The following is a 16,587-nucleotide window of genomic DNA, read 5'->3' as shown; positions in this document are numbered from 1 at the left end:
CAGGTAGCATGAGTTAGGCCCTTACTGCAAGTTACTAGCTTTTCAGAGCTTACAGCTAGATTTCAAAGAGGCTGAAATAAAAAGTTAATTGGCATTCAGCTTTTATTTACAAGATGTCCGAGATGTATACAGCAAGATTTGCTGAACCTGCTGAAGGAGGTTCAGAACTTCATGGGTAAAGCAGATGCAACAGCAGCATACAGTGACTTAACAGCATGGTGACTGGTGCAAAAATTTTGAAGTCTTGTATAGGAGGCTGGAAGTTTTATAGACCAGGTCTGAGGAGAATATTGTGTCAGTTATAGGAGAAGTGGTAGAGATCCTGTTTGACAGCCATGAGTAAGCCAGGAACTCCTCGGCTACCCCCAAGTCTTGAGGAAAACACCACACTGGGAATGGCATCTTTGGAAGATGGGTGGGGAGAAGGGATGGTTCTAAGCAGATGGGCATCTTGAAGACTCCAGATTCTGGTGTAGCAATCCTGACCAACTGGAAAGGAAAGGACACCAGAATTCAACATCATACACAGCTCTGCAAGATCATCATCATAGAATCAGAAGGTCTATGGGGAAAAAAAACCCCTGACCATTTCTACACACAATAGAGGCAAAAGCGCTTTGTAAAACAGGAATTCTACACTGAATACTGCAAAAGAGGGAAAAATGTGCATTTCCTATTAAGCAATAAAAGGGATGATAAATCATTATTTGGAGTGCTTTCCTCATTATCAAGCTCCTAAGCCAAAAAAAGGGGAGAAAAACTCAGTGTCAAATTAACCAGAATTCTTCTCATTATTCCATCACTTATTGACAAATCCAAGGAGAGGTCATCACTATGTTTACAGTGACATTGTGAAACTTGGCTATACTGTGCTTCATTTATTGTTACTCTTCCTCCCCCGATGCCAACTGAAATAAAATAATCTCTGACTGTAGCCAAATATATTCAAAATGAACCCGAGTGGTATAGACAGTTTACAATGCATTATGCTTACACACCAATGCTTCACCACCTTACCCACTTAAGCACCAAATAAACATATACATGGCCCTTAGTCTCTATATAAGGTTATTACCAAGCCTCCTGGTTACACGTTGTGCCTCTGAATTTCAAAATGAAGTATGTTCTGCTCTACCCTTGAGACACACTGCAGAAAGGATAATGGGACTTTTGCAGGACACAGCAGATAAAGCCGTTAAGTGCTACACAGGAGTGATTACAGTAGGTGTGCATCCGTAACATGATTTCTTAATTTTCATAGCATATTACAGTATGTCTAAGGCTAAATTTCTTCTGAATTTTAAAGAATTAGCAGCTTTACAGCTTCCAATAGCCGTAGCTAAGAAATACTCCTCTGGCATAAGAAAATCATCGCCATGCACACTACAAGTAGAGGGGGAAAAAAGTCAACCCACCTGCTGTAAGAAGCCCTTCCTCCTCATTTACATGCAAAGGGAGAATAGCATATTCATTGTGATGACCTTTGTACTGTTTCACACACTTTGCTGTTCTCAGGTCCCACAGTTTTATCTGCAAGTTGAAGTAATGGTTTGAAAGAGGATATATTAACAAAGGAGAGAGCACTTGATGGTTGATAAATAAGTGGATCTGAAGAGGACCCGTATATGGGACTACCACCCAGATCCATACTACCCCCCAAAGAACAGGCATCCACCCATGGGACTGGGATAAGCACCTGTCAATGCTCAGATACTAATAGGAACAGAATACCCTAAACGCAACAAAACCATACCTTTCCAGCCATATCTGCTGCCATGAGATAATGTTCAGCCTCAAGAAGGCGAAGAGATGTAACTGCTGAGTCATGGAAGAGACGAATTGCTTTCCAGCTCTGGCCCTTTCGATTGCGTTGACGCACATCAATGCTGAAAATCTCACCTGACCGGCAGCCATTGTACAGCATTGGGGTCTGGAAGAATCCAAGAGAAAGAAGCATACTATGTAACATCAGAAAGGATCTTACAAGTTATACTGACAGAAGCTATGTAAAGCTTTTAAAGCTCTTTGGTGCAGTTGTCAAATTATTTTATTACCACAGGCATTAAGAACCAGAATTTTTATTACACACTGCACATTTTTCAGCCAACTCATTAGTTCCACTCAAACCTCAACTACTTTAGCTGTAAAAGCTTAGCTAGGCACGTAAGAACTTAGTCTAACACAACAGCAAAACAGGAACTGGAATCCTCATATTCCAATTTTATCCTTCTCACTAAATCTTTGTGAACAAGTCCACTGTATAAGAGTTTTCTCCTTCTTGATGGAGACAGTACACTGAGTGTTAAATGAGGTAAATTGCCAAAACCAAAACAATTTTACAACACATTATTACTATGCTCTTTGTACTCCCTTCATTTCCTTTTTACCTCTGTACAATTAACAAAAATTACCCCTGTTGCCACAGAGTTTAACATTAGTTAATCTTTTTTGTTGCTATTCAGTTGTGTGGAAGCATCAGACCACATCATTGTAGAACAGCATGATGAGTCCCATCCCAAGCAGAACACAGCAGCCCACCGATGAGGCAGCACTCTGAAAAAATGAAGGGTGTATGTTTGTTTTTACCTGTATGGCAAACTGCTGTGCCAAGACATCACTACCGGTTCCAAATGTCTGTCGATGCCCTGTCACTACATTGGTCACAAGAACTCGTCTTGTCAGGCCTAAGGAAGACAGATTATGTTTGTTTAGCTGCAATTTGGGTAGCAGCTGGGGATTAATGCAAGAAGTCTTTCCCGCCAAGATAGGAGTTGCTAGCCTTGCAGATCACCTGTGCTGAAGCAGTTGTCTGCTTGGGGATTCAGGCACCAAGCACAGGACCAGGCAGTGGATATCTTGAAGCTGCACAGCATTCCAGGTCGATCTCCTAGGAGAGAGGAGCAACACATGAAGCATCCATAAAATGCTAGGACAGGATGATAACTCGTAAAACTTCTCTGGATTTCCATACTTCTTTTAATAGTTCAGTCTGAAGCAGAGAAAATGTTACCCAATTAGTGTCCCTGTGCTACTCTAGAGACAGGAAACAAAAGTCAGACTTCATGACTGTAAGCTGAAGACTTACAGTCTGTATAGATAGAGGATTGTGAGAGATTGTGAAATTTATTCAGTAGTCAGAGGGCTGACACTGGCAGGAAAGAGAAAAATAACATTTGCCTTACAGCTCTAAGTAAGCCATATTATAAAGACAAGTGGGCTAGAAACACAAAACATTTACTTTACAGGCAATAGATTAGCCAAAGTCTAACCTGTAGGTTCTTGGCCTGCCTACTAAAAAAAAAAAAAGAAATAAACATTTGAGTAAGTAACAATATCCTAGATTTAAACCTTACTCATGTAGCTCCTGCACAAAGTCTACTAATTGACATAAATTTTAAGTCCTCGGTTTTTACTTCTTTCCTTCATGGCACATCCACCATGTTCATACATACGTCAGTCAGCACAGGTGACATGTCTGAAACATGGTTTTAGACAGGTTAAGCTCTGCTTTGCTCCCAGCATCTACTTAGCAGGTTCCCCCAAACCAACAATTTAGGAGAGTGAAGTAAGTCAAGGAACTTGGAAATACCTAAAACAGTCAACAGGAAATACTAGACAGGAGGACTTTGGTGGAACTTGGCGCATCTGACTATGGCGAAGAGCTTAAAATGTTCTACAAAGCAATTGGGCAGGCTGGCCTAGTAGCAATCCACCTTCAGTGACTCTTCAAGTTCATGCTAACACTATGCATATATATATATATTTTTTTAAAATGGCTGCATAAATAGCATGACATTAACATTTTAAAATAAATCCATAACTCTTATCTATCACAGATTTCCTCTGTATAAACTTAACTGATCATGTCTGAATGGAAACCAGGTTAGAGGACTGTACTGTGTGACCTGAAGAAGCATGGTTCTGACATCTATCAAGAAAGTTTAATTAATAAAGTCCTGCTGCCAAGAGCATTGAACAAACAAATACATAAAGATACAGCTACAGCCATCAGACTTAAGACACAGGATTCTCTAAATCAACTATGCTTACACACAACTGAGCATGAGCTTGTACAAGGAGGTATGGGCTGAGACATTTATCAGCTTTCCACCTTCGATTAATCCACTGAGCATACTTGAGTAGCTACTACAAGAAGGGATTCTGCAATGATTCTAGATAGTCTATAAGGAAATTTGAGTACTTCTTGTGTGCAGTTTCTGAGTATTAGTTACAGGCCAAGCTACTCGTGAAAAATCTCAAATATTTACTTTACAAGTGAGGTGCTCGCTTGCCAAAGTCAAGTACCACACCATCACCAGCTAAAAATAAACTAGTGCTCTGAATACTGCTTGTTAATTAATCCTTAAGGCAAGTTCTTTTATCTGTTCCCTTCTTAAACTGTTTTAGACTTTCTAAGTTTTACAAGAATACAACAGTCTCACCAGCTACTGAAGAGAAGTGCAGAAATAATCTTTCTTTTGTGCTCTTTCCATACCACAACTGCTATCAAAAATTGGAGACAAAAACCCAACAAAAACACCCTACCTGGGTTAGTGCTGCTGAACAATGACGCTGGAAGCAGACTGGCACAGCCTGGTGTTTCTGCAATTCCCATGAGACACAGCTTGCTGAAGTGAGTTAAGGAAAACAAAGATTTCTCCCTAGAATAGAACAGGCTGCCTAACATTTATAGCTGGGAAAAGCAAGATACTCTGACACAGCCATAGCTCACACTACTTTCCTTTTGAGACCTTCGATGTTACAGTTTACAATTAAGTCTTGACTCTTCTTTCATAGGAAAGCGCTACAGAGAACTCCCATTCTTGCTTATTTTCACTACCAGAAGGGTAAGGTAAGAGGAATACTGAGGCATCTTGCTAGTGATAGAAAAAGAACTGCGTGGCCTACACAGCTCATTCTTCTCATCTTTACATGCTGATGGCACTACATTAATATAGGTCTGTTTTTCATAGAGATAAGTTGGAAAACTGGGAGCACACAATGGGGAGACAAGGAAGACTCACTTTAGATTACATTAAAATACTTTCTAAAGATTATACGAGGTATAAATAGGATTTGAAAGCCACATTTCAAGTTCAGTGAGATAAATCTGTGACATGACTATGAAAAAGCACAAAATAACCAAACGAAACAATCCCAAAGGCCTAACTAGCTGTGAGCAAGCCCAATGAACTCCTGCCACCTTCTGGATCAGTCCTGAATTGCTTGGCTTTCCCCATGAGACATCACATACATTTCTATACAATGTCCTCTCTTTCGGCACTTCAAAAGCACATCTGTTGCCTGCCGTCTCCCGCATTAAAATCCCCTGTTCTTCCTCTCTTCTGAACTCTGCATCGTCCATTACTGCTTCCTCTACTATACCATCAGCCTCTTCTGAGACAAATCTGCAGAACATGCTCTTAAAGTTGCAGACCATGATGCCAATGAATTGCCCTGCTCCCATTCTCCTCTTGCCCCAACAACATAGGAATGGTTTACAACAGAAACTAATCAATTACTTTCAAAAACGTCCAATTTAAAGAGAAAGTTATTTGCCTTAACCCTCTCTCGTTCTTTGCCCCAGCCAATTTCTAAACATCAGATCAACTTGGATGTGGCATGTACACTATTAAGGAAGTATGAAGCCTCCAGGGCAGGAAACATGGTCTTTCACCTACTATTACACTGAACAGTTCTACACATATCTATAACAGAACCATAGATTTGTCTCATTAGCTCCAACATATTTATATTTTTATAACTTTCTCTGTTTTACAGAAAACTTAATTTCTGGGGCAACTACATGAGATGTCTTCCTGGAAGTTAGTTGTTCGGTGCAGCATAATGCAGACTTCAAAAAGCTGATGTGAAATTTTTCTTTTTTAAAAAGGATATAAAACATGAGAATCTGGATGAGTCAATGATGCCCAGCACACAGAATTCACCTTCAGACACAAGAAGACATACTATTTTTGTGATCTCTTAGTCAATTCATGAAAGGGTATTTCCATGTAAAGATGACATAGAGCTATGTGCTGGGCACACTTCCTTAGCCCACTAAATAGCCCAGTAATGGGACATGAGCATTTTAGCGTCACACTCCTCTTAAACGTAGGAGCAGCATTGAGAAGTCTGTCCAAACACAGATTGAGGCACCAGGCACAACCTCTTATTTAAGGGATCATCCTTAAAAGAATCTGAGCACGAAGAGATTATGAAAGCCTGCTTTAAATATTCTTCACGTTCAAGGATAAACACATTTTCCCAAGATTATTTTTAACAAAGAAGTATGCAAGTCTTAGTAATTTCTGGCCCTCAACATCAGTTTTGTCAGCTACGGCCAAGTGCAACTCTGATGTAAGCACTGTCATTAGAAGTTGGTACTTCTACATAGCCTTCCATTCCAACTGTAGTTCCTGAGAACTAACACTGGTACTGAGGACTTTCAGAGACAAATTTACTGTGATTCTGCATTTATCCAAGCTTGACATTGCTAGATCCTTCCATTCTCTCCGAACCCCTTCCCCAAACCTCATGCAGTTCCACCTGGGCCTCCCAAGGAACAGCGTTCTGAGGATGCAATAACTGAAGGAAGCAGGAACAGAACAAAGTACTTTGCGGTTTGTGAAGTAGAGGTTGTCATACATCTCCACAGTGAGAGATTCCTTCCCCAAACCACTGAGGTTGATGATACCATATTTACATCCTCCATGCTCCACATCGTTCACAGTGAATATCCGTTCACAAGCAACATCTGCCTGTAAAATAAAAGCTTACTGGTCACACTTGCCTAGAAACTTACAGAAAAAAACAGCTTGAAGGAGCTGCATTAGGTCTACAATGAAACACTACATTAATTCTGACCCCTTTAATACCGTCGACTTTCCATTCATCTCTCAAAACAGTGGCCAACTACTTTTTATATACATGCACAGAAAAAACATGACTAAGAAAAGGATTTAGTCCTTGAGTAACAGTAAATACTGTTTCCAATTGTATCAGCTCTAGACACTTACTCTGGTTGATTAGTAAGCACAGACAGGTGGTGTTGGTAGAGGACTCGGAACAAAAATTTACATCTTATCAAAAGTGCATGTGGAATTCTCCTTCTGTTGGATCACAGCAAAAAGGCTGTTGCTATATTTCAACTTCTCTTTTTTGACACTAAGTTTTTGACTCCCTTCTGGCTTCAGCTACCTATGCAGTGCTCTGTTTACAAGGCCACGAGCTGGTCCTGGAGAGCCTCCTACATAGACTGTGAAAGATATTTGCTCCAGAGACCTCCCTTGCACATGCAGTACCATCAAAACCAGCAGAAACTGTCTTCAGATCATGAGAAGTAAAATGATTGCTGATGTTATAGATTCTCTGGACCACAGACCTTGCCACTCCCAACATTCTTCTCTTCTAGTTTCTTCTTCTTTCTCTTAATCCTTTCCACTCCCCCTCCCAGCCCTGCACTAGTTATCCACTCCACTCCTGTTTATTTCTAAGATAACATGTTGATCAGCTTCAAAAAAACTGCAACACTTTCATATCCAACCTTTTCATCATTTTTCTTTCTAGGAAAGGTAACAGCCTCTTCCTAACTGTTTATAATCACCAAGCACAGACTTTGAGAACTGACACAACAGGAATAATGCATCTTTGAAAGCAAAATTTGACCTGTGGGATTCAATTACAAGATCATGAATTTTCACTGAAAGTGGGCTCTCTTTATCCTGAAGACTTAATGGTTCTCACAACATACCACAATTATTTTAAAATTGTTGGTTCCAGCAACTGAGGAATCTGGACTGCGAATTTCTATCTTCTTCCTCTGCATGCAATTCACTTTTAGTTCATGGACCAGCCTGTAAAAGCAGGAGGGGGAGCAGGGAGAAGAGAAAATTCAGGTAAGCCTAGGTTTAATACCAATGAAAGGAATTCTGGATAGGATATCCAGAACTGCTTCTCAATCACAGAAGATAAAATGCCTGAACAACTAGCATGATGCAATTTCACTTACATAACTCATGAATATGTGCATCTTCCTCATTCATGGATTTTCATCAACCCCAGCACATCTTTAATAGCAGAAACAACAACATAGCAAGGCACTAACTTGCCTTCTGTGCTGTTACTGAATCTGAGCTATCTTAGTTATTCTAATAGGGGGACACGGGGAACAGTCATGTCAGTTGAAGTGCATTCATCTGAAGAAAAGCTGCCCTGTATTCATAAAGCACAATGTGGCAAACCAGCATATATAGAAAAAAATTTGAAGTTTTAAACTCCATTTATCTGAAATTGGGAAACCTCTTCTTCATCTGAATTCTCATCACTTCCATAATCTGATTATAAAAGAATAGAACTATTTTTTTACTATAAGTAACGTGTTCCTCTCTGTCATCAGTAAGAAATGCAAAAAACCTCACAGAAAGAGTTGCACTAACAGCAAAATTTGGCATTGCAAACAGAAGACAAATCAAATCATTGTACCTGCAGTAACTTGTGGAGCTGAGCAAACCCAGCTGCCTTTTCTGTAACAGCATAGATGAGTTCAGTCCAGCCCTTGTTGTTTTCTGTAAGAGAATAACATGAAAGTGTACCCAGTTATTTGCTTGTTTATGATTCAAACATGGCTGTTGGTCTTAGATGTTTGGGATAGTTAGGTAACTTTTTCCTCTAGCCTATATACATTAAAATTTTCAGAACATCTACAGAACACATGCCAGCACCACCTCCCTGGTGTACTGCAGTAAGTAGACAAGAATATATTCCTGAGATGTGGGGTGCTTCTATAAATAGAAGAATGGGAGGAAACCCCCAGAAAACAACAGCCATTGTTTTCACTTGACATAATCAGCAGTACCACCCTGAGGTATGAAGTCACCTTCTGGTTTCACTATGACACCTTAAATTCTTATTATACAGCAAAATTTTCTATCACAACAAGACTGTTATTAACTAGGCGGTCTTACTACTGCAGTAAAATACTTTTCCATTCATCATTTTTTAAAATTTCATACAAACACTTCCTGGGGTGACCAAAGGATAGAGTACTTTGCAAAGTTATGGACTAAGCAACCTTTTTGATAATGCTCTGAGAAAGCAAGTATTTAAGACTCAAAATGTTCTTATCTGGGAGCCTAAGTCAGATGTCTGATTCTATAGCCACATTTTGAGAAGAAAACTATATCCACAGTTCCTATTAACAGTAACGTGGCCAGCAGCTTTTTGGTATCTAAATTGCTCATGGAAACAGCTAAACCAACTAATTAAAAAAAAAAGCCAAAACCAAACCAACAGCAACACTTTCACAGTGAAGACTGAGGAGCTGAATAGCTGGTTGAAGTGAGAACTTCATTACCCAAGGAGAAAAATACTACTTGCTTCTTCCAAATGACAGCATACTTAAGCTGAGCTGTGATTTGTAAAGTTATAATATACAGCTTTCAGGTCATTAAAAAATATCCTTGTTGGTTATTTTACCCAGATTATAGATATGCAGCATCAGCATTAACTCTGCTGTAACACTTCATGATGAAAAGCATACAGGCTTTCCAGGCATAAACATAAGATCCATCCCGATTTTACCTGTCCATAAAAATTCTTAATGAAAAGACTGTTTCCACAAAGTATCATGAATATTGTTTCTTCAGGGTCCAGGAATATGATATGATGATTTATTAAGCATATGCAAAACTTAAAATCAAGACCCCACTTCACCAATTCAAGACAGGGATTTGAAACCTGGCATCTAAGGTCCTGACTCAAGTGTAACTGTTGGACAATCTGCAATTCTGACCAGTTCCCGTCTCTTTACAAGTTTGTTGTTTGTAATGACTTGCTTTCATTCCTGTGTGGAACAGCCAAACAAAAGGCTTCAAGGACTATAAATTCTCAGCAAAAAGAAATTTTCATTTCTTCAGACAGCTTAGGGAAATGTACCACAATCAGAATTGAAAGGCTTTAGCTTATAATCTGTCCTGGGCCAGAGCACAATAAAGCCTAATTGCAATCTTTTTCAGAATGTACCTTCTCTTGTTTTTCTTCCTCTTCCAAGAGTCTCAGTCTTTTGCATTCCATCGCCTTGTACTGAATGCTCTCCTTGGTGAGTGGGTTGTAGTTATTATGTCCAGGCAGCAGGCGAAAATATCGGTTCTTTTCTGAGTCATAGTAAAATCCCGGCAGTTCTTAGGGGAGGGGGGAAAAAAAAAAAAGGTGGCAAAACCCAGGCAAAAATCAGATGCACAACTAAGTTTTTTTATTGCTCTTTGACATCCCACATTTTCATGGGAATGTCAGGGTCATGAGGCTGAAAGCTCTTTCTCCCAGCAGGTCCCAAGCATGATACATAGACTAGGAATAGACAATAGCCACTTAAGGGAAAAAAAGATTATTTACAGTTTCAAATACAGTGCCATTACACAGGTATGGAAGGGATGTCACCACTGACCAAGATGAAATTCAGACAGATCAGTGAGGCAGAGAAGAAAGGTTTTGCTGCAGAACGTAAATGACATTTCTTCATAAATCAGCCATGAGGGTTGTATACGGTTTGTGTGGCAAGGTTTTGGTAGTGGGGGAGCTGCAGAGATGGCTTCTGTGAGAAGCTGCTAGAAGCTTCCCCTATGTCCAATAGAGCCAATGCCAGCTGGCTCCAAGACAGATCTGCTGCTGGCCAAGGCTGAGCCAGTCAGCAACACTGGTAGCGCCTCTGGGATAACATAGTTAAAAAGGGGGAAAAAAGGCCATCCAACTGCAATCGAAGAGAGGAGTGAGAATATGAAAGAAGAACAGAGGTCTACAGACACCAAGGTCAGTGAAGAAGGAGAAGGGGGAGGAGGTGCTCCAGGCACTGTGGTGAATACCATGGTGAGGCAGGCTCTCCCCCTGCAGCCCATGGAGCTCCATGGTGGATCACATCTCCACCTGCAGCACATAAAGGACCCCACACTGGAGCAGGTGGATGCCCAAAGCAGGCTGTGACCCTGTGAGAAGCCCAGGCTGGAGCAGGCTCTTGGCAGCACCTGTGGACCCATGGTGAGAGGAGCCCACACTGGAGCAGGTTTGCTGGCAGGACTTGTGACCCTGCAGAGGACCCATGCTGGAGCAGCCTGTTCCTGAAGGACAGCACCCCATGGAGGGGACCCAGGCTGAAGCACTTTGTGAAGAACTGCAGCCCGTGCGAAGGACTCGTGTTGCAGAAGTTTGTGGAGGACTGTCTCTCATGGGAGGGACCCCACACTGGAGCAGGGGAAGAGTGTGAGGAGTCCTCCCCCTGAGGAGGAAGGAGCTGCAGAGAAAGTACATGATGAACTGACTGCAACTCCCATTCCCTATCCCCCTGCACCGCTCAGGGGGAGGAGGTAGAGAAAATCAGGAGGAAGCTGAGCCCAGGAAGAAGGGAGAGGTGGGGGAAAGTGTTCTAAGATTTGGTTTTAGTTTTCATTATCCTACTCTGATTTGATTAGTAATTAAATTAATTAATTTAAATTAATTTCTCCCCAAGTTTGTTTTGCCTGTGACAGTAATTGCTGCATGATCTCCCCCTGCCCTTATGTAGGCCTACGGGCCTTTTGTTGCACCTTCTCTCCCCTGTCCGGCTGAGGAGGGGAGTGATAGAGTGGCTTTGGTGGGCACCTGGCATCCAGCCAGGGTCAGCCCACCACAAGGTGACACTCTTGGTTAAAAGACTAGGTAGGGCAGTCCCAAACAAACAAACAGAAAACTGACAATGAGGTATCACCCAAACCAAAGTGATTCACTTCCCAGAACAGGCCACTTTCTTCAACACATAGGAGAGATTTAGATACAATCAAGAGTACATTTAGACAATACAGAGGCTCCTTCCAAAAATAAACTGGGATGAGAGAAACATACAATTTTAGTGCTTCACTGCCCAGGTAAATTCAGAGGCAGACAGGCAAAATACTTCGACAGATTTATAGTGGTACATTGTCCCCAGACAAATTATTTTATTCAGCAGATGTGAGTGTTAACACCTTCATTTCAGGAGTTTTTATTTAAACCTTTATTGACTACCAGAAATTGCTTTTGAAGTAACCTCTTTTTGCTGCTGCTTACAATTGAGCTTCTTGTCAGCATCTTTTAGGTTTCAGCTTAGCAACAAATGACCAAGATTTATTCAGGTCAATAAAAATATAAAGTTAGTGAATGAATTGGTAAGGTTCATAAAAGCACACTGCATTTAGTATACAGAATCTAATTACACAGCAATAAATGTTTTGCAGGATACATCTAACATGCTCACAACCTCTTAAGCACAAAAGGATGATATACCCTGGCTTTGTCTGCTGTTAAGAGGTTAGAAAGTCAGTGGTTTTCAGGACTATTCTGTTGTGGAGAAACGTATGTTCCCACAGGCTTAGCTTTTGCTAGGGTTGTTAAACAAGTCAGGAAACCAGAATGCAAACAGGGCATCTTGCTCAATAGCACTGGTACTGCATCAAGTCTAGTTTCAGCAGTCAACTCCCCAGTAATGAACAAACATTTAGCCAGAGTGTATTTCTTACAGATACAAATACACTGGAGGCATAGAGAGAAGTGATTTCTGCCCCCCCAGCCCTGAAGTGATGGATCATTGTGTCTTTTATAAGACTGAATAACTGGATGCAAGTTCTAATTTTTCATACGCTCTTATTTTCTTTGCTTATTTAATGTTTCTATTGAAAGATGTATTTCATAACATCTTCAGCACATACGAGAAAAGAAACAAAGTTCATTTTCTTCCCAAAGCAACATTTCTGGGGGGAGAAACAGAATTCTGGCACATGGGAAGCACTTGTGGGCCTGAAAGTGCATTTGGCCCTGCTCTCTAGATTCTCACTACATCTTAGTATATCATCTGATGTTACTTTTCTCTACAAACTTTACTGCTTATATTCTTCCTGTAACATCATACCATTAAAGCAGCTACTACTACTTTTTTGATACAGTCAGCATATAGACAGATTTTTGACCCATAAACATGGTCTCTTACCCGGCACTACAGAGTTCTGTGTTAAACTGGACGAAGAAGGATCTCCACTGCAGCTGGGGCCTGCATTCACTGGGGTCTGGGGTTCCTCCTGTTCTGGCCTGAAAAAATAGCATTGCCTTCAAGACAGGCTGACAATTGTCCTACACATCTTTCTCACAAAGGATCTAGAAAGCAGCTTGCTATTGACATTAATGGAGTACACTTGCAGGGCTGCGATAAGCATGCTGTGCGTATCACCATATACTAAACTATAAAAATGAAACAGTAAAAATATTCAGCTTAAAAACCTCTCAAGAACATTAGAGATACCAACATCTTAAAAGCCTTAATTACTTGGTACAACATTAAAGGTGGCTGCTGATTCTGCAAGCCTTTCACTCTTTTCAGGGAAATACTAATTCTGGGCATTTTACTATATCCCCTGATTAGAAGAAAAACCCACCCTTGAAAGCATGTAAGTCTTCACAGCATAAAGCAAGACACAGTGTCAGTAAAACACTGATGTCAGGTCAAAAATATTTTGCCATTCTCTTCTTGACAAGAATTTCATTGATGAGGTGCAGAAACATGCAACAAACAAAAGTTTAATGAAAAGTCTCTGCTTTTGTAATAAACATCACAGTCAACAGTGCAACTGCAGCTTTCTTCTTTTTGAAATAATTTAAATGGACACAGTCAGTACTGATGAGCAAAATTCCACTGGGATGTTTTCTGAATCACCTGTGCAATTATCACTTTTGAAAGACAGGTCATATTACATGTCATCTTAAAAGCATTAGGCCAAGATGTTCTACAAGAGATGTAATTTATTGAAAACAAAACAACAAAGAAATTCTAGTTCCAATACCAGCTCTATTGCTGTTTTATTATACAACTTTGAAAATAGTTAAAGAACATAACTGACATACCCCACACCAAACCCAAGCACTTAAAGCTTTTTAATAAAATCCTTTTAATTCTATATTCACTGAATTACGGCCCACTTGCATTTCTAACTTTTCCTACACAAACATAACTAACGGGGCAACTGACATATATGTTTATGTGTCTCTTTCTCTACAAGTATATTAAAAAAGTCCTTAGAGCATTAAAGCAAAAGATTGGCCACTTTTATTCCTGCAGGAAGCACTAAGGAAAGAACACAAAAAAGAAGCCATAAAAGTAGCTCAAACACAGGCAAGTATAAGTTCTAAAGTTTAAAATGTGCTTTTCTGAAAGAACCAGTTTTCAAGGCAGTGGATTGTTCCTGAAACCTTGTTTCAGTTTCCTGAGCTGCTAGATGTAGTATTATTACCACATTACTTAACACGCTTTCAAACTTTCAGGAAGATCCTTTAATGATAGTTTTTACACTAGTAGACACATGCATAAAACAAACATGAAGGTGGAATGAAGTACTTGCAAACATTTTTCTTCCCTGAATTATCTTTGCATACTGATGAAGATTTTATGGTTGATCAGGCACACCTGAAAGGACTAGCCCATGGAACCACATCTCAGTTGAAAATCAATACACAGTTGTGAACATATGATAAATTTCCAGAAATCAATGCACTTGCACTTCCACTCCCATGAGGGATAACAGCGATAAGAGAAGTACTGTCTACTAGATTTTTAGATGGCAACCCTCCCAGTTCTAGATAGCCACCATTCTGCAAATTTAATTAGGTGTAGCATCTAACAGCTTAACCCATGGTAAGCACAAGCTGCATATACTTGCCTTTCAGTACAGTTATTGTGACTGGGTCTTCTGTACCGATGACGATGGTAGCTGTGCTTGCAATTGCTCCATCTGTGTTTTTCTCTGCCTCTCCAGTAATTTCTCTTCATTTCTACCTATAAAGAAAACATACACACATACTTCAACGCTACTTGCCTCGAGTAGTCCAAGAGACAAGACAGTCTTTTAACATGGCCTCTTTTCAACCAGTTTCAAAAAGCTCTACAGTGGCCAGGAGATCAAAGCCAAGAAAACACATTTTTAAAGATAAATACTTTAAAGTACAAACGGCATCGGACCTTAAAGAAAAGAAAGGCAGAACAGCACCCTGGGCCGTTTGAAGGGAGGCTGAAGGAAGCACGGTAGGGTGTTGACCGCCTCCTGCGTACAGCGCTAATAAACTGCTATTACTAACGGCGGCCAAGTCCCACCGCCGAGCTGAAGCCGGCTATCGGTAGCGACCCGCTTCCCGGCGCGACACGCTTCTGCCCAGAGGAGGGGCTCTCTTCTCTCAACGCGACGAGAAACTGAAGCGACGACGGCAGCCTGCGCGCCTTCCCCCCGCGCCCAGGCACCGCGCCGCCCCCGACACGGCGGTACAGGCAGGCAGCCGGCAGCAGCCTGCCCGGGAGGCCTCCCTCCCTTCCGCACGGCAGCCAGGCCGGGCCAGCGGGCCGACACCCCCAATCACAGTTTCGCAAATGACCAGGCCACACTACGGGCACTTCCTCACTCCTACCGACTTCCCTGCTGCGCCCCGACCAGGTCCACTCCGCGCCGAAGCCAAAAACCCCTAAGGCGGGAACAGGACTGCAGCCAAAACGTTCCCACACCCACCCCCTCACCAGCGCCGGGGCCTCGCCGCTGCTATACTGACGCCAGGGCTCCGCCCACACCCTTATATACGCGTCTGATTGGCCTTCACCTGCGCCTGCCGTTTGACGGACAGCTCACTCATCAAACAGCAGAAGGCCAATGCGGCGCATGCGCCCCATGGAAGGTCGGGTCCCGGGCGGCGCAGGCGCTGCGGGCTGGGCTGGGCTGGGCTGGGCCGGGCGGGGCCGGCTGCGGTGGCGGCGGCATGGGGCGCCCGGGCCGGCTCTGCGAATAAAACCTGGGTAGGGGAGTGTAGGGAGGGCATTTTTGTTAGGAAAGGAGTCGTTTAGCATGGTAGGGAGGTAGCGCAGGGTGGAGAAGTGGCAGTCTTCGGGTAGCTGAGGGGTGGGAGGTGCGTGCCGGAGCCTGAGGGTAGCTGCCTCAGTGTGAGGGGAGCCTCGGGCCTCCCCCTTAGGGGTAGGAGAAGCGCTGGGGTGAAGGGGCGGGCTGGCTGCTGGTGGGGGTCAGTGTGGGGGCTGTGAGACAGGTGGGGGGGCTGCGAGACAGGTGGGGGGGCTGCTGTGGCCAGGCTCCCGAGCAGCGCGGGTAGGGAGGGTCGGCGGCCGTGGGGAAGAGAGTGGGGAGGGCCCACGGTTGAGCTCTGTGAGGGGAAACACTTGTTTTCTCCGCTAATGAGGATTGAAGGCGGTGGATTTGCAGGGCATGGCGAGGGAAGGAGGCAGAGGTGTGTGTTTGTGGGGGATGGTGTCACTGAAAGGCTACTACTACTTCCTTCTCTGGGTCCCTAGTTGGCTAACTAGCCCCCATCCTTTGGCTTTGGGGAGCTAGAAGCTGTTACTGCTTCTCTAAGCTTTTTAAGAGTTTAGGAAGGAGAGTGGTGGCTGTAAAGTGACCTTCGCAGCTGAGGCCTCTTGATTGCTTAAATATTTTTTTGAGCCTTCTACTGCTGGGCAGCAAACAGTTAGATGGGTGGTACTGCAGCATTAGCACTAGGGCATCTCAAGGAAGCATGCAGCAAATGGACAAGGTGGGAGAAAAA

At 42.4% G+C, this 16,587-nt stretch overlaps 1 protein-coding gene across 1 annotated transcript; it reads right to left on the bottom strand.

Moving 5' to 3' along the window:
- Nucleotides 1-295: 295 nt before the first annotated feature.
- On the bottom strand, nucleotides 296-14,821 carry DCAF4 (DDB1 and CUL4 associated factor 4; the record flags this gene model as incomplete). Its single annotated transcript, XM_082000837.1, has 13 exons — nucleotides 296-489; nucleotides 1,416-1,530; nucleotides 1,754-1,930; nucleotides 2,587-2,684; nucleotides 2,792-2,887; nucleotides 4,546-4,628; nucleotides 5,899-5,948; nucleotides 6,618-6,761; nucleotides 7,754-7,856; nucleotides 8,485-8,567; nucleotides 10,024-10,181; nucleotides 12,992-13,089; nucleotides 14,712-14,821. 13 exons carry the CDS (start codon nucleotides 14,819-14,821, stop codon nucleotides 296-298), a joined length of 1,509 nt encoding a protein of 502 aa, XP_081856963.1.
- Between the last annotated feature and the right edge of the window lie 1,766 nt (nucleotides 14,822-16,587).

The sequence above is a fragment of the Phaethon aethereus genome, assembly GCF_964289735.1.
Source record: "Phaethon aethereus genome assembly, chromosome: 5".
NCBI classification, from domain to species: domain Eukaryota; kingdom Metazoa; phylum Chordata; class Aves; order Phaethontiformes; family Phaethontidae; genus Phaethon; species Phaethon aethereus.
The sequence above is the reverse complement of the archived record's forward strand: the minus strand, read 5'-3'. Positions and strand labels throughout refer to the sequence as shown.